General features: G+C 34.4%; 1 protein-coding gene and 1 non-coding gene across 2 annotated transcripts in view; both read right to left on the bottom strand.

Moving 5' to 3' along the window:
- Window positions 1–2,953: 2,953 nt before the first annotated feature.
- Window positions 2,954–19,311, bottom strand: part of NCKAP1 (NCK associated protein 1) — a 106,942-nt gene continuing 90,584 nt past the window's right edge. The window contains exons 24-31 of the mRNA XM_061135270.1: window positions 18,266–18,359; window positions 13,438–13,520; window positions 12,933–13,013; window positions 9,341–9,434; window positions 6,666–6,782; window positions 5,969–6,078; window positions 4,836–4,925; window positions 2,954–3,869 (exon numbers count right to left, since the gene is read on the bottom strand). Of these exons, the coding sequence (XP_060991253.1) occupies window positions 3,753–3,869; window positions 4,836–4,925; window positions 5,969–6,078; window positions 6,666–6,782; window positions 9,341–9,434; window positions 12,933–13,013; window positions 13,438–13,520; window positions 18,266–18,359 (786 nt within the window). The 3' untranslated portion in view covers window positions 2,954–3,752. The remainder of the gene's footprint in view (window positions 3,870–4,835; window positions 4,926–5,968; window positions 6,079–6,665; window positions 6,783–9,340; window positions 9,435–12,932; window positions 13,014–13,437; window positions 13,521–18,265; window positions 18,360–19,311) is intronic.
- Window positions 15,575–15,709, bottom strand: LOC133051349 (small nucleolar RNA SNORA16B/SNORA16A family). Its single transcript, XR_009691847.1, has one exon. It is a non-coding gene; the product is annotated as a small nucleolar RNA SNORA16B/SNORA16A family (small nucleolar RNA).

The raw sequence follows: 19,311 nt of genomic DNA, 5'->3' as shown, positions 1-19,311 counted from the left end.
AACTTTACAGGATGTGATTTAATTGGCAGTTTTATTGGTAATTTAAAAGGTTAGTATTAATTACACCAATTTAGAGGGAAAGTGATTTTTTTTTTTTAAAGTATGTATACCAGGCTATCAGTACGAAAGGCAAGGAAAGCCTTACAGCTTTTCACATTTTGATAGGTAGATTTTTAAATAATTAATTAATTTAATTGGAGGCTAATCACTTTACAATAGTGTAGTGGTTTTTGCCATACATCGACATAAATCAGCCATTGATTGGTAGATGTTTTTACTTGAGAACATAAAGTTTTCACAATGATGTATCTGAGAAATGAGGTTAAATTTTTTAGTTTCCTACATATAGAGTACCTTTTGGAATTAGCTTAGTGTGTAACTTCCAATACACCTGTTTGACAGTTTAAATTTAGAATTAAGGAATTAGTGTCCTGGCATAATTTCAATCTACTCTGTAGTTTATATACTTAAATTGGATATCTTTTCATTTTTTTTTTAATTTATTTTTATTTGGCTGTGCCAGGTCTGATCTTCAATCTTCACTGCAACATATGGTAGTTGCATCATGTGGAATCTAATAGTTCTCCGATAAGGGTTTGAATCCCAGGCCTTCTGCATTGCAGCCTGGAGTCTTAACCACTGGACCACCAGGGAAGTTCCTTCATTCTTTAACAGGTATATACCCTTTTATAGCAATGCTGTTCTTAACTTGGATTTGGAAATAAATGCTTTATACTCCTAAAGTCAATTAAAATTCAGTAATCAAAGTAGCTGTATACTAACATGAATTGCTATGGAGTGTATTTTAATAGTCATATCACTATACTTAACATTGTTTGGGGGTGTTGTCAATTCTAAATACATGCACAAAAATAACATGCAAATGTGTCCCATTAGCATTTTAAAAAAATCTTTGGACCATTCCACTTGAAAATGAGTAATTCATTAAATAAAAACAACAAATAAACTTAAAAAAGATATTTCACTTTACTAATAAGCAAAGATATGCAAATTAAAACATTTATGTTTCATCTTTTAAAGAGGCAAAGCTGCATAAACAATAGTAAAATTGGTATATATCAACAGTTTATCATAGGAGGAAATTATACTGAAATACACAAGTGTAAGAGTAAAACTGATATAATCTCACTGGAGGGAAATTTAATATGTTTAAAATGTATACACCCTTCCACCAAGCAATTTTACTTGTAAGAAATTATGCTAAGGAGATAAAAGCCCAAGTTCACCAAGATATTATTTATAATACAGGAATACTTTCTTTTATTGCGCTTTCCTTTATTGCACTTTGCAGATACTGCATTTTTTATAAATTGAATGTTGGTAGTAACTCTGCATTATCAGATGATGGCTAGCATTATTTTAACAATGAAACATTTTAAATTAACATATGTGTTTTTTTAGACATACTATTATTTCACAGTTAACACACTGCACTGTAGTGTAAACATAACTTTTATATGCACTGGAAAATAAAAAAATTCATGTGACTTGTTTTATTGTGATATGCACTTTACTATAGGGGCCTGGAACTGAATCCACAATATCTCCCAGGTATGCCTGTAATGAAAAAGAAATCTGCCTAAATGTTCATCCAAAAGAAACTTTTAAACTAGTTACGGTATACAAAGAGGCATTAAAAAGAATATCAAATATCAAAGACTTTTTCTACTTGAGTGAAATAAATAGATTAGAGTTAAGTATATATGTTATGATTATATTACTGTAGAGAAAACAACAGTATGTTGCAGTATAAATTCAGAAGAAAATAAGAAAAGTTAAGACAAACAAGATGTTAAAAATAGTAGTTGTCAATTTACTTTTAACTTTATTTAAAAATTTGTTTGGGGGGAGTGGTAGAAAGGCTCTCTGCAAAGAACAATCCCATAGTACACCAGTCAGTCAGTCAGTTTAGGTATATGAGAAAAAAACTGGGGCAAGATAAACTTGACAGGACTATGAAAGAGTGATTTTTTTTCTTCACCTGAAGGGGGGTAAATAACGTCTTAACCCTTCCACATACTGCCCCAATGGAAGTATATATACTCAAAATGCCTATTTTACCTTTGAGGATATTACTGCTGACAAGTTATTACCGCTCTAGGATCCTAGTATTTCAGAGCAAACAGCATTTAATCTTACTTTCAACTGTTTACTGTGTATTTAGGTTATTTCAAGTCTAAAACTATTTCATTAAAAAATTCCTTACCACTGGAAATTGTCAACAGATACTGACAACTATTCCCTGCTTTAAATATAAACTGGAGAAGCCATTAACAAAATAGTCTTGTGGCACTTCAATTTCATTCCAGTATCTGAACTACAAAAAAATTATAACTAAGTTCACAGTAGCTTTCTTTTATCTTAACACAAGTTACCAGTGTATATATAAGAAGCTGTGAACAACAGAAGCTCTATGATATCCAGATATGCAGCTCATGAGAAAAAGTCTTTATAACGCTAATCAAAGAGCAAAATATCCACTTAGTTTTGAAATTAAATGAGGTGCTCTGCTTTCCCTGTCAACTGCCAAGCAATAGGCTCTTTATGTCTTTCCCATTCATTACTGACTGATACAGCAGTTTTCAACATTTTCATTAGTTCTGTGATCACTCCATGTTTTTCCCCTAATCTTTCAAATAAATCTGTCCATTTTCTCACTGATAAAAATTAATAAGCTGATGGCACATCAGTTTCCTTTTAGCTCTTAATTTTTAAAAAATGTTATGCAACTTTATTTTCTGATTTTAATATTTTTTTCAGTGGAATATTTTTCAAAACATTTGAGCAAATCTTATAGTAGGTGACCTAGTATCAATGTGCTACTTAGATATATCTAAAATAAACTAAAGTTTATTTTAAACTAAGTTTAAACAAAAAAACTTCCATTTTACTTAATAAATTTCTGAGGATCCCAAAAAGAAATCATTCAAAATGTGATAGTCTAGTGTTTATTTTGTTATGGCAGGTACACTTGAATTTCAAAAATTTAAAACATATAAAAAGTGGTTAGGGACTAACATTTGTATCAACAGTTGATAAATGTCTAAGATTGTTTATTATACAGCAGGGTGCAATGGTGCTAATGCCAACAGGGCACTGTGGAAATTAGTCTAAAAATTACTATCAGGCTTTATACAGGCAACAACATTTGCTGCTGTTTTAGAATTTGGGGACACAGTCTGCTTCTAATGCTAAGCAGTCCATGAACACTTTTAATGTTATACAGTGTTATAGTAATTAGTTTGGCAAATGTTTCAAAATAAAGTAGAAATGTATTCATAACATCACAGAAATGCACATCCAGTTTTGTTTTCAATAAGAACCATAGTAGGTACAGGTCAGAACTCTTCCCTATATGAAATAATTTACACACAATGAATGCTATGATATCACTATCTAAAATAATCACTAAATACAGTTCTTTTTCAGAAATAAACAAGCAAAGATTTTTTTTTCATTATCAAATATCAAAAACATAGAGAATGTATGTTTTTCAAACAAATGATATTCTAAAATTATTGGAATAATTTCAGTGAATTCCATAAATGTGCAACCTAAATCAACCAAGTATATTGAAGTACAACCATATTAAGAAACTGATGATCAGAAAATACAACCATATGAAAGAAATTTATAATCCACAAAACTGTTTTTCAGGTCTAACAGTTCCACAGTTTACAGGTAAAACAGAGGCAACAAAAATGCGTGCTTGTCTTCAATAAGTAGGTATTTTATGCAGAGGATGTAACACTTTGCTTGTAGACAGCATGGTATGCATTTCTCAGCAAGACATAAGGAAAACAAGATTCCAAAAGATCCATTGTCAGGAATGGGGATTCCTGCACAATCTGAAAAATTCCAAGAACGTATTAATTCAAGTTATTTATAATGGGAACATTTACTGACAACGAGTAAAGCATAATTTTATATTGCTCTTACTGGGAACACATATAAATTTTTACTTTTACTTTAAAAGTACTTTACTTTTACTTTAAAATCTGAAATGTAAATGTGCCATAGTGTATGCATCAAAACATTTTAAATCACTACTTCTCAATTAAATCAGTTAATCAACAGGAAATATCAGGCACTCGCACTGCCCTCAACAATATACTATTTATTTAAAATGTGGTCCATATCATCAAGTCTAACTGGGAACACAACACTAAGCTAAAAAGCCAAATCAAACCTCAGACCATCTATGATTAAGTGGAAAGCTGTTAAATTCTAGAATTTTCAAAAGAGAAGAAAAATCAATGTAGGCTAAAGTCATCAAAGTCTATCTAAAAAAAGGATCTGAGCTACAAAGTACGCTGCATCATTATTAGGCTAGAACCATAGACCTCTGCAGATAAAGGAAATTATTCTAAGTGAGGAAACAATCACTACAGAAACAAGCACAGCTGGCTTCAGGCAGTGAAGAGAAGGAACTGACTAGGCACAGAAGTTACAGGAAATCTTATCAGATGGGTGAGATGGAGTCAAAAAATAGAACATTCAGAAAACTCGAAGAGATGAAACTAGGAAGACTAGGAAACATAAAGCCTGGGTGTTTCCCAATAGGGTGAAAAACTATTTATAAAAGAACACTCTACAGGTAATGGTGATTCATTCTGTTTTGTTTTCTGATATCCTTACCATATGGCAGTCTTTTCAGCAACTATTACAAAGTGTGTGGCTTGGGTGGAGTGAATATAAGTGGTCAAAAAAGTACATCAGCTCTTATTTCCATTTAATGACTAAAATACCAAGAAAATACTATCAGGAATGACTGGCAACTTTTTGTGATTAACAAATACTACAATAAGACTTACCATATCTAGCAGTAAATAAACAGATTCTCTATTTCGTGTAGTTGTTTTATCTGTCTCCTGGCCAATTTTCAGTAGACTGGAGGATGCAAGCTTAAAAGTATACATACGTTTTAAGTAAATAAGTTTAAGCAGACACAAAGATAATAAATGATACTGTAAAATTGTTAGAATGATTTCCAATAATAATTTCCAATAATAATTATTGGAAAAATAAATATTTGGTTAAGGTAATCAAATATTCTTACTGGTCTTTAAAACTGATTTTTTTTTTTTTAGAACAAGTTAAAAAAAAAAACACAAAAATTTAAATTCCTTTTTCTCTTCCCATCATCTGTACTAACTGTATTTCTTAATTTCCAAATAAGAAAATTTCACACTGAGTTTGAGTTAATACTACTACAGTGAGATTAAGACATTAAGTCTTAAAAGAAGGAAGTAAAATAAAAAGAAAAATTTTAACTCAATACTGTTTTCTTTGAAATAGATGTTATTTTATTCTCCAATTAGTACTACATTTGCTTGAAAAATTAAAAAAAGAATTTTAAAAAGCTAACAGGATTTATAACTTGAAAAGACACAAATATTCTAGTGTTCTTTATATCACAAGTGTGTCTTTTAAGTAAAATGTGAAAAAAGTACGCTGATAAAGGAAAGAAAGAGCTACACTACCACAGAAACTAACCGCAGTACTTCATGGGACTAGAGTTAGCATTACTACCTCCTTTTGGCAGTGACTAGTATTGTTATTTTTGAGTTTGTCTCCATTCAGACTTTCTCCAAATAAATGGAAATAAATAAAATATATCCTTTTAGAGGAAACATTCATCCTTTGTATCAATTTTCCTTTGTTTTTTTTTTTTTCTCTTTCAAACACTAGGCAAAATTCTAGAGCAGTCCAAACATCAGCTCAGAAAAAAATGTCATACTGCAGAGCTCTAGAAACGAGAGACTGCTAGCCAAAGGGGAAAAATGCTAACCTAACTGCTCCTTGATTTTAATACCGTCTTTACCTGTCTCTTCTTCCAAAAATAAATAAATTAAGAGAATTTACTTTGTTACACCCCACAGTTGTGATTTTTAATTTTCTCTAAAAAAAAAAAAAAAAGTCATGAATTTTGCTTGATTATACATACCGCCAAAAATTCTTTAAGCCGATCTTCAATGCTTCCTTTGTGAATTGTAAACAAAGCTGCAGCGATCTGGTTGATGGCTTTGGCCAAGCAATGTATGTTGTTGCAGTGCCCTGAGAAAGTGCATATAGGGTGTGTGGTTTCTGTGCGACCCCAAAATATCAAATCTTTAATGACTTTATAATCTACATAAATAGCGGCGTGATTCAAAACAGAGCTGAGGCATGACCTGCCTTGCCCTCTCTTCATTTTCATGAGAACTAGTGCTTTTAAAAATAGTGTAGACGAGAGCAACAACCATAGCTGTATTAAACAGGCACATTTTCAAAAACCCCTAAAAGAAACCATACATCAGTTTTACACTGTCTTGGAAACTTACTAGCTGCTTAGCCACTTTACGAACATTTCCCCATTCAATCTTTACAGTAACCCTAAGAGTTGGATAGTCCCCTCACTGTCCCCTGCCACATAACACATGCAGGCACCCACAGGCTCACATGTACACACTCCACATGCATATGTGAAACCGGGGCTTGGAAAAAGAAAAATTCAGTCTTGTAAGATTGCACATCTAGTTAAGTAGCAAAACTTAATCCACTTATTGTGTTTAAAAAAAAAAAAGCACAATTACTTGAAAAGTACCTACTATATCAAAACTCATAACTTTCCAAGTGCCAAAACAATTTTAAACTACTGTTACCTTCTATAGCAGGGCTATACTGAGACATCACATTACTGGCCAGTGTGGGCAAAGAAACGGCCACAAAGACCATGAGGAGGCAGGCAATTTTATATTCCTCTTCTGGACTTATGTTTTCTAAGGAAGAAAAATTACAAATAACATCAAGGTATTTCTTTCAAGATTAGTTAAGAGTTGATCTACATCAGAAAAAGCACATTTTAATTTTTATGTATTTTACTGAGTCTCTATAGAGCTGATTACACTTTTGTTACAAGAAATATAGAATGCATAGAAATAATACACAATATTATCAGCCGTTATCAAGCCGTTCAGCATATTTCAAGGACATCTAAAAAAACAGTAAGGCAAAATGTCCTTTTTCTTTTTTAAACTGTAAGGTTACAGGACTAAAAATATATTTAGAATAACTGGAATCCTAAAATCTTCTACTTGATAACTAATAATAAATTATTTAATAGGAAAATTGTTTCAGTATAGAAAATTATCTAACTTACTCTGCCAAATCATCCAAAAACTCTTCAATTTTTTTCTAAAATAGATATACATGTGATCTGATATTTACTATTAAAAGATATAAATGCGTAAACTGGATTTCTAATCTCTTCATTTTAGAAGACAGGAGGAACCAGTCATAAATGAATTAAGTAACACTGTCCTAAGGTTTTAAATATTTATTTTAAAATGATTTATCTAAAATATTTATTGTATCCATATACTAAAATTGTGTGTTATCTAGGTACTTCACTTATCTGGTACCTGTGTTATCTAGGTACTTCACTTATCTGGTACCTGAGAACTTCGAGTCACTCCACTAACTATATATAATAAGAATTTAAGACAAGAGTCAATATATTTGAAAAATCTAGCTGTTTATGACTATTAATAACAGTCAAAACATCATAACAATCCAAATGTCCATCAACATATGAGTGGATAAAGATATCCATCAATAGATGAAGCCATAAAAAAGAACAAAACAATGCCAATTGCAGCAACATGGATGCAACTAGAAATTATCATACTAAATGAAGTAAGTCAGGAAGAGAAAGACAACCACCATATGATATCATGTGGAATATATACCATATATGTGGAATCTAAAATATGGCATGGGCTTGCTTCATGGCTAAATGGTAAAGAATCTGCCTGCAATGCAGGAGACCCAGGTTCAATCCCGGGGTCAGGAAGATCCCCTGGAGAAGGAAATGGCAACCCACTCCAGTATTCTTGCTGGAGAATCCCAAGGACAGAGGAGCCTGACGGGCTACATTTCATGGGGTCTCAAAGAATCAGACATGACTGAGCAACTAACACTTTCATTTTCAAACAACAAGGTCTTACTACAGCACAGGGAATTCTATTCAATATGCTGTGATAAATCACAACTGAAAAGAATATTTATGTGTGTAGCTCAGTCACTCTGCTGTACAGCAGACTGGCACAAACCATCAATCAATTATACACACTTCAATGAAATGTTCTTAAACCTAGCTGATTATAAAAAATGCAGCCCTGGCAAATCAAGCTAGTCACGATAATTATCCATGTGACTATAATTAACATATTGCATATATGATGAAACAAAACCAATGTCAAATCAAAAAAGAACTAATGAACTTAGTCAAACACCATGTTACATCCAAGGAAGCAGGGGAAGGCATTTTAGTACCAGAAACAGATGAAACATTTTACTTTGTGGAAAAAACCAGAATTCTGAGAAATACATTTTAAAGGGCTGATCTTAAAATATTTCAAATATTTAATATTACGTAACAATGCACAGACTTTCTATGCTAAGTAGCTCTAGTCCAATTAAAATAGAACACACTTTCTTATTTTTTATACATTTAAAAAATTTATGTTTTAGGGGTGCGTTTTTTTTTTTATTTTTTGGCTATGCCACAGCTTGTGGGATCTTAGTTCCTAACCACTGGACTGTCAGGGAACTCTCAAGACACCTTTTTCTAGATAACAATGTTTCTATCTATTAGATGATTTCCATCAGCAGACAAACACTGTTATTTTCCCATCTGAAAAATATTCTTCTCTTGATTTTACTTTTGCCTCTAGCTACTACAGTTTTATTTCTTTGCTCCCCTTTATACAGTAAACTCTGCAAGAGAGTTGTTTTATACTCATTATCTCTAATTTCTTTTCTCCTATTTTTTCTTCAGCCCTCTTTAATGAGCTTTTTGTCTTTAGGACTCCACTGACACTGCTCTTGTCACACCTATTAATTCTACACAGCTGACCACTCCTTTCCACTAAAAGGGAAGGGATTCTCTCCTGGTTTTCTTCTCCTGCACAGATCCTTCCTTCCCAGTTTCTCTTCTGGTAGCTCCCCCTCTTCTCCCTGAACTCTTAAACTTGAGAGTGGCCCAGGACTCAGAGTCTGATCCTTCTCACCTCCGCACACTAAATGGGCTTATTAACCTTATCCAGTCTTAAGACTTAAATATCTAATCTCTATGACGACTGTGCTATAATGTAATCTCTAGAAGAAAAGGATCTTGGTATTTTCTGCACTGATATACTCCAACTACCAAAAAAATAAAACAAACAAAAAACCCCTCTGATATAAAGCAGACACTTGAACAGATAAGTATTACATCTATATTTGTGTTGCCTTGGTCATTTAATAAGACTACTACATAATTACTAACGTATTTTACCTGATTTTTGTGAGGAAAGAGCTACCACCAAGGCAGGATCAATCTCACAAGGTAATCCAGCAGCTGATGATAATTCATACACATTCATTGCAACCTAAAAAATATAAAAACTAGAGTAAGAAATATACTAACAAATTTCTGAGAAATCTCACTTTAGTAAGAAAAAATACATAATGTTTAAATTCGAGTTGCCTATAAGAACACTAGAGAATTTACAAAACTTGGCTTAAGAAGGAACTATATAGTACAACTAACTGTATTGAACAGCTGACTTAGTATTAGTACTGTGTGTGTGTTGCTGACTATAACTTTATACTATCAGGCCAAACAAAGCTTGTGTATTTACAGTGACAAACTCCAACAGAATCATTCTAAACCTACTATTTTTCTTGGAAACATAGGTGTAAGAGCAAGATCAAGCCAAAAGATATGGGGGAAAAAAAAAGGTGACTCAAAATTAATGACCTTATGTTTATGTCCATACTTTAAAAAAATTATAGTAGTTTCAGTGCCTAATCATGTTGTATATCTAAATACAGTAAATTCTTTATTAAAATAGATTTTTAAAGAAGTACTAATTTAAAACCTGATAAGGCAAGTACTGATGATTAGTGTTTTTTGGTATCACATATGGATTTCAAGGATATTCTGACTGCTCAACATTTCAGTTTAGAAACTACCTAAACAGGATAGCTCTTGATATTACAAGTTTACAATCTAGTATAAATTTAACTGTAAAAACCCAACTATAATACAAGGCTGAATATATTTAATTTTACAATGAACCAAAACAAAAAATTCTCTGATAAAAGGAAGAAAAGGAAGAAACTAAAAGGAAGAGACTAAAGGTAGATACTAAAAGGAAGAAAAGGAAGAAATGATCACTTGGGGATTCAGGAATATTTCTTAGAAGATGGCAACTGAATCAGGCATTTAGATAAACAGGATTTCAAAAGGCAGAAATATAAAATGCCAGGATTTTCAGGAAGAATAATTACAGAGCAAAACAGAAAATGTGAGAATGCACACAGCAAAATTTGGTCCTCACAGGATCCGAATGAAAAGAGGGGTACAGTAACAAAGTGAGGAGAGCAAGAGAAGGATGGAACAAGTGATGAAAGCCTCAAAAATAAATTTGAGAAGACAGCTGAACACCAGACAAAAAGTTTAGAAACAACTTTTTTAAAGTTAAGGCTTTTCAAACTACACAAGACAGAAAATAATCTTTCTGAAACATGAAAATTTTAAAAATATGGATAAAATAGCTCACTTACTAGATGTGTGTGTGTGCACGCATGCATCCTAACTCCCCTCAGTTGTGTCTGACTCTTTGTGACCCTATGGACCATAGCCCACCAGGCTCCTCTGTCCATGGGCTTCTCCAAGCAAGACTGGAGTGGGTTGTTATGCCCTAGTCCAGGGGATCTTTCCAACCCAGGGACTGAACTTGCGTTTCTTACCTCTCCTGCATTGGTAGGTGGCTTCTTTACCACTAGCGCCACCTGGGAAGCCTGTACTAGATGTGTAACCACTAGTAAATATTTGCTGTGATTCAATCAGTGGCTGTATTTCGCTGCCAATAAATTTTCAAAATGAAACCTATGGATGCTCATAAGGTTACTAACCTTTCTATTTAAAACAGAATATTAATTTAAAAAACTATAACTCATAACTAACATCCTTTTATGACTTTTTAACATCAATTTTTAAAAGCTGAATTTAGCTTTATTTAAAACAAAACAACTCTCATTTCATTGGCTTTTTCATTCTGCTTATGACCATGTATAAAGAGCTATCAGTTTAAGGAAAAGGTGGCTGACCCGCATCACCAAGCGCGGCCTGGAGAGCATCAGCCTGGGCCTCTGGCAGATGACGGACAGTGAGAAGGTCAGGTGGGGGCAGCAGCACCCGTCTGTCCCGCCCGCCCAGTTCGCCCTCCCGGCACGGACGCGGCGGGGGCGATGAGCGGAAGCCCCTGGCTCCCTTCCCGTCTCCCCTTCTTGCGTGTGCACGCGCGTGTGTGTTGGGGCGGGGGGGTGTACGCCTCCACCACCCCCGCCCCGCTCCTGGACGTGCTGCCTGCCACCCAGTCCTCCCGGCCGGGTCTGCAGGAGGCGCTGAGCCACCGTGCGCCTGGAGGTGGGGGTGGAGGTGAGCAATCCCTCCAGCCCTGGGCAGCTGAGGAAAATGTCCGCCTTCACTGAAGCTTTCATTTGAATACTGTGATCTGGTTTTTATTTAGGAATAATAAAAAAGCAAACCCAACTACAACGGCCTTTTCACCCTTCTTCCACTTTGTAACTTATCCTAGCCTCGCCTCATCGCTCCTCTTGACAGCACTGTTCCTCAGGCTCATTTCATTCCTATTGTCTGTTTTTTTGTTTTGGTTTTTTTTTTTTTGAAGAAACTTGACATCAACTTGTCTTTTTTCTTTTTCTGCTGAGTATATATATTATATATATATAAATTATACACACACACACACACACATGTCTGGCTACCTTGTTTTAGTTCACTTTTTTCTCTTTAGCCCTGGAGTTCTACAAGAGAGATGTTTTGAAACTGAAACACTTTTGTGCCTGGACTGGAAAGATGCAGATTGGGTTTGTATGTCTTTTTCGTTCTGGCTTCTTCCCAAACCCCATCCATCCGGTGTTTCCCACTTCACATTTCTGGCTCTTATTTTTCTTTTTCTCCTTGTCCCTAAGCATTTGAAGAGCCAACCATGCTCCTAAATCTTGACTTAATTTATAGCACCAAATGTGTGGGAGACATGAAAGTTGGACTGTTTTTTTGTCTAAGATGCAGATTGTGTCTTGAAAATGATGATTATATATGCAAAGTCTGCCCTGTCCTCCCTCTCTTCCACATTTCCCCATGAAAAAGTCACAGTGAGGCTTCCTGTAGGGAGCAGAGGAGCTGGAGCTGGCTTAGGAGGTGCGGGGGGCCCTCCTGTGAAGGGGAGGAGACTGAAATTCATGTCTTATGGCTATTCTGTTAATAAAACAGGTGTTGGTGGGTTTTGAAAAATTCTGTTTCTAAATGGAGAAGTAGATGCCTTTCTTTATTTTGGTGGGGGTTGGGACTTGTGGCCTTAAAAAAAAAAAAAATCCCTTCTGAGTAGGATGTATATTTTTCTGTTGGCATTTTTTGTTTTGTTTTTTTTAGAATCCTTCACAGCAACATGTGAGACCATGGAGTTAAAGAAACCCAGAGACCTTAATTAATTGTACTGTTTGTGAATTTGTATAAATAATAACAAAGATCCTCTTAAAACATCTATATTCTTATAGTAAAAGGTTAAACTGATATTTATGTAATAAAAGAGGAAATATGAAGTATGGTTTTTGAAAAAAAAAGGTGACTGATATTAACCCATTTTACATTGCTATAGGTGATCAAGGAAGACTGACTTTCATAATGCCTATATAGTATTTTGGTGTTGAGCTTTCAAAGATGCATTTTCAAAGGCAAAAATGTTAACACATTACTCTAAACTTTATAATAGCTTAGAATTTACTAACTTTTACTTCATATATAAGTTAAACATTTCATTTTAGAAACAGCAAAATACAAATAGAAGTTTTACTACCTTCATATCAGTTTCCCTTGGAATGTGATCCTTGAAATCTTCAATTGAACTGACAAGAAAAGGAATGTGGTAGGACAAGACCTAGGCAGGAAAACAAGTAATTATTTTTTAAAGGCAATCTCTAAATTTATGAAATGTTACCACTCAATTACTTTCAGCTTTCATAAAATTATTTTACTATGTCTATTTTCATATGATTTTCTAATGTAGCCATTAATGGAATGCATTTGATGGTAAACTGAGTATAGTCAAAATGGAAAATGCTTTAATGAAGAAAAAGTTGAAAAAGTAGCACAATATCCAGGCAAATTATATCTCTTGAATTTCATCACCAAAACAAAAAATAGTAACCATGATTTCTATATGCTTTATTTCATATAAAATATGAAAACTGGAATTTTAGTTATATTACTGCCAACTACAAATGGTAAAAGTTACTTTTAGTTCCAGGGAAATTAAAAAGGACTATTTGGCTACAGAATATGTACTTAAAATGGTTTCTTACATCTCTGAGTGCTTCCTGTGCCAATGATCGGAAGGATAAAATTACACCAATTATTGTCATCCTCTTCAAGACACTGTCAACAGCTAAGTTTGAAGGAAGGAGAAAAGAGAAGAGAGTGAATTGGATTCTTCTTAACCTTGGAAAAACTCTGTCATAAACCCCCGTGATAAAAGGCACAATTAAAAACAATTTGAAAAAAAAAATAAAAAATAAAAACAATTTGATTACAATAGATGACTAAAGAGACAAAGGTATTGAAAGTTGATACTAAAATTAAGGAAATTATAGTTTACTTCCAGTAGAGTACAATGTTCTTTAAAATGGCTTAGATGGTTCATCAGAATCTTGAAACAATCATGTAAGTAGCCTCCTGTATAATCCTATCACAGTAATGGTAGAGGCAGGAGGAAGGAGAAGAAAGACTAGGGAAAGAAGAAGCTGCTGATCAAAGTGGATCCTTAAAATCAAATGGCCCTGGAACTTGGAGATGCTAGATGTTGAGGTCCAGAGAGTCCAGAAACAATGAAGATCATAAGCAATAAGACCAGGTTTCTGAAGACTATGGATGGATTTATCATTTACATTTTGGTTAGAGAACATTATTCTGAAATTTATTACTATTATATTCAAAATTAAAATTTGGTTAAATAAAATCAAGGGAAATTAGGATTAGAAGGATAAATATCTTCATTTTTAAAAAGCCAACATTTATTGAATTACTCCTAATACACAGGCACTGTACTATGTAATAAGAAAGCAGATACACAGAGAACAATAACCTAGACCTTAAGCAACAATCTAAAGGCACTGTCAAAAAAACTAAGAAAACAGAATCCTATTTATATGAAACATACACACACACACACATATTTGTATATATATAACAAATTGCTAGACAGATGTATAGAAAAACTGTTAACTGCAGTTATACTTTTGAGCAGTAGGAATGAATTATTTTGTTTTGACTTTCTACCTCCTGTGTGGTTTGTTTAAATCTTTACCATAAACATCTTTTATTACTACACATGAAAAAGCATAAAATAAGCCAAAATGTGATGAGAATCAAAATAGTAGTGTTAACAAAACAATGTAAGGCACAAATACAAATTCCAAGTCCTATTAATCTTTTACCTATAGGACTAAGCAGAGTGCCTAAGACCCAGAAAACTAGAGAATGTTTAATGAAATGATTAGTTAAGAAATGAGACTTCCTAGGAAGTTGTTACTATCTAGAAAAGATGAAAGAGAATAAAAGCAAAGATTTCTCTAAGAATATGTTATCCAATTTATGGACATTAAGGAGGAGTGAGAACAAAGGGGCATGCCAGTCTAAAAAAACAGGACAGGAAACCCAGAAAAAAGAATCCAGAGAATAAGGTGATCGAGCAATCAGAAAATAAATATGTGATACAATCATATACTTCCCAAAGGATGTTACCCAGAATTTAACAAAGTTTGCAAAGACTGTATCTATAAATTCCCCTTAAATATGCACAATAACAACATATTAAAAGTTCTGAGAAACTTCACAGTAAGAAATCTTGTTTAATTTACAGCTTCAATAAATAAAATGAATTTGTTCAAGTCACATAGAAATTCTGAAAAACTCAAAAGTTAATTGCAGACTGCCTCCCAATTCAGAGCTTTTTTTGGGGGGCAGGGGGGAGCGGGCACACTGTGTGATTGTGAGATCTTAGTTCCTCCACCAAGAACTGAACCAGGGCCACAGTGGTGAAAGTACCTAACCACTAGACCACCAGGGAATTCCCCAGAGCTACTTTTATTTATTTATTTATTTCTAAAATTTATTGTCCTGAATGACCTACTCGTGCCATTCATCTGGTTTTCAGAATCAAGGTTTTTGACTCACCTTTGGACTGATGCCTTAAGCTTTTCAGGGCAAAGACCCAAAGCATGGCCACAATCTGCACCACTTGCCCCTGGATTTCCCCAGCACAGGTATCCCACCCATATCTGCATCTCCATACTGGTTCTTGGCCTCTGCAAGCCACTTCTCAAAAGCCTTATTCTTGCATGTTAAGACCCCACCAATGGAACATTTCTGGTGGCCTCTGAAAACGTTGTCAGTTCTAATAAAGGTCTCTGGTTGTACCTGAGAGATGGTAAGTACAATGGGAACTGTCTTTTCCTGAAATGTTGCAGATCAGTTACAGCAAACAGAACGGCGACCGTCAAGGAAAACTGTCACTTTGGGCTCCTTTTTGACCACAGCGGCTATATGGAAGCAGCTGCAGCTTCGATAAGGGCCACCCCAGAGCTACTTTTAATAAATTACATAGCTTTCTCTTTTTAAGGGTATTTAAAAGAATGTGTTAGTTGACTATGAAAATCACACTGCTACAAAAGTACATCAATTTAGCACAAAGGTAAAAACGAGACTGGAGACAGTATTCTGGAAAACAGTTCAACTCAAACAGTAGCTTTCTCTATCCCCTAAGTAGGTAACTCTTGAGCAGACCTTTTCTTTTTCCAAATCACAAAAAATATTTTGTTTCATTTCAACAGAGAGGAGAGTTAAAAGTAATAGTAAACATGCACTGGACACGGCAGTGGGTCAGCTGCCTCTAACCGGATGATACAGTCAGAATGCTGTTTATTAGCATGAAATTCAGGCCAGTAAGGCCAGCTGGGTGGTCAGATGAGTATTTAAAAGAGAAAGAAACATGAAAAATAAAAATAACAAGAATAAAGTAAAGCATACTAGAAAATATAAGTATACCAATGAAGAAAAGAGATCAGATAGGGATTTAAATAATAGTACTATTTATTCACACTCCTCTTCTGCATGATGCTACCGAGTCAATCTCTTTCATTTTAAAAATTTCATTTCCTAAAGTTCCCAAGAGTAAACCTGACTTTTTCCCCTTTCAGTGTACAGTTCTAGGGAAAACTTTTAACATGAGTAGATCTACTTATCATCATCACCATAGTGGCAAAGGTTCATCACCTCCAAAACATCTTTTGCTGCTTTCCCTTTATAGCTACGGCAAACACTGATCTGCTGTAAAAGGCAACCTGAAATGTAGTTCAGTGGGACCTTTTTTGCTTTTATTTACTTTTGGCTGCTCTGGGTTTTCATTATTGTGCATGGGCTTTATATCTAGTTGCGAAGAATGGTAGCAACTCTTTGTTGAGGTGCTTGGGCTTCTCGCTGCCGTGGTCTCTTTCACTGGGAAGCACTTGCTCCAGGCGTGTGGGCTCAGAAGTGCGGCTCACAGGCCCTAGCACCCTGGCTCAGTAGCTGCAGCGTATGGGCTAAGGTGCTCCATGGCGCATGGGACCTTCCTCCCAGACCAGAGATCAAACCCATGTCCCTGCATTGGCAGGCAGACTCTTAAATCACTGGACCACCAGGGAAGTTCCTGTAGTTTAGTTTTATATTAATTTTTATTAAACAAGTTTGTATTTTTAAAAGCAAGATAAGATAGCCTAAAAAAGTGATTCTCTAAGTCATTTTATAGTTTTATAAGATTTGATATAGCTGCAAAACATTTAAAAGAAAAATATCAAAGGGGAAGTACATAAACTCTATGCATGTCTTTAATTTACTTCAGGATTATCTTTTATTTGGGAAAATAAACTCTCTGGTTTTCTCAAATATAGAAAGTATTTTATTCAGGATTTCACTAAGTCTTTAAAGTTGGAAAGGCTTTTAAATTGAATCAATAGGAAGTGTGACTTTTAGTTTTTAATTATAACTCTGAGTTCAAGGACAAAAAGCAGATGAAATTAACTCAAGTGGATCTAAAACAGTTGCCTGGATAAACATACTTTAATAAACACACTTTAATAAATACTTAAGATTCACTGTTATTTCACAATATATCTTGCATAAAGAATCAGTATCAAGAAGATATGTAAAAAAAATTTTTAAGTTGGAGGCTCAGGTTTTCATGCAATAATCCTAGGTTAGCAATACAAAGGAACAAGTTACTGATTCACTTCACAAAGAGAGGTGAATCTCAACAATATATACAAAAGAGTATACACTGTTTCTACAACAGAATAGGCAAACTTCTCATTTCTATAGTGATAGAATGACGGGTATGAAACTGACTACAAGGAATCATGAGTTTTCTGAGGTGAAGAGACTGCTCCTCCATGGGGTTGCAAAGAGCTGGACATGACTGAGCGACTGAGCTGACTGACTGACAGGCTGCTCTGCATTTTGACTGCGGTAACGGTTATGTGGACGTATGGCGGTGGTGGTTTAGTTGCTAAGTTGTGTGCGACTCTTGCAACCCTGTGGACTGTGGTCTGCCAGGCTCCTCTGTCTATGGGGATTCTCTAGACAAGAATACTGGAGTGGGTCGCCAGCTCCTTCTCCAGGGGATCTTCTCGACCCAGGAATTGAACCCAGGTCTCCTGCATTGCAGGCAGATTATTTACCAATTGAGCTCTAAGGGAAGCCCATGTGGATGTATACATCTGTTAAAAACCATCACACTGTTCACTAAAATGCATTTTACTTATATAAGCTATACCTCAATAATGCTGATTTTTAGAAAGTTACAGACTCAAAAGTTAAATCTCCTTTGGTCTAAATTAATGTAGGTTAACTTATTTAATGGACTCATGAGTTAACTGATAATGATATCAAATATTTAATACGTGATACTAAGAGTACGGCAAGGAAAAAAATTATGAAACAGATAAGCCATTCACTTAAACGATCCTTTCACTGCAAAAATATTCTAGTGAAGAATGCTTTTCATAACTTACTACTTATATTTACATTTGAGCAAAAGCTAATAAAGACTGAGTTTCAGGGTCTTGTTAATTCTTATAAAAAGCATGAGTTACCCACACGATAATCTTTTAAAGAGGGCAGCCATCTGGTCGGGTTTGTCAAAGCTGGTCCGCATTTGTGTTAGCACATCAACATTCTCCACCACAAGTTTCTAAAAAAAAGAAAGATCTTAGGTCAGGCACAGACTTCCTTGTGGTTGATGAGATAAGAACATGCTTGGCAATTACAACTGGTAAGTAGAAAAAATAATACAGAAAATCCAGATGCTCTATGCTATGTTTTTGTTATTTTCATTAAAAGAATCTTAAAATTAGTTAGATAATTCCTTCAGCTTGCAAATTCAAGAAGGGAGAAGTTCAGGAAAAAGCAATAAAGATAAGGAGTAGGATAAAGGATTATCTTATGCTTAGACACAGTACAGCACCTACAATAAAAAGCAGACACTGAAGTGGATATAGAAAGCAATAAATTCCAACCAAAACAAAAAGAACTTGCTAAAGTTAAAGCTGGCTAAAGATAGCCTAGAGCTCATCGCTGGATTATATACATAAAAACAGAGGAAGAAAAACATAGGGGTATGGTACCACTTCATAAAAATTGTAAACAGTAAAGTTTCCCAGCACTAAAGAGAAATGTCAACTATCTACCTCCTCTTCCAAGACCACTGAGAAAAGGGAAGAGGAGAGAGGGAAGGGGGTGAAGGATAGTTAATTAAGAAAAGTACAACTCATTAAAGAATTCTTTTCTTAAAAACAGTACTGGAAAAAGTAATTTCATTTAAAAAATATAACTAAAACAAATTTATAATTAACTTTATTCTGGCAGAGATAATGGATATATATATTTGGAAAGCCTGGATATCTCAATTCAGCAGGTCTGGGTTTGGAAGATGTTGCAAGCATAATGTTAAAATGCCACAGGGACTGTGTTAAAACCAATGGCTGATGACAAGAGATTTAAGGGAAGCATAAAAAGACTATATGGAAAATCTATAAAAATAATTTTTCCTATACCAGTATGAATTTTATGTTACACTTTGGATTATTTTTGCTTTTACTCACATTGAGATGATCAGTTCCAGTCACAATTATTTGCTAAATTCA

The sequence above is a fragment of the Dama dama genome, chromosome 33, assembly GCF_033118175.1.
Source record: "Dama dama isolate Ldn47 chromosome 33, ASM3311817v1, whole genome shotgun sequence".
NCBI lineage: Eukaryota > Metazoa > Chordata > Mammalia > Artiodactyla > Cervidae > Dama > Dama dama.
The sequence above is the reverse complement of the archived record's forward strand: the minus strand, read 5'-3'. Positions and strand labels throughout refer to the sequence as shown.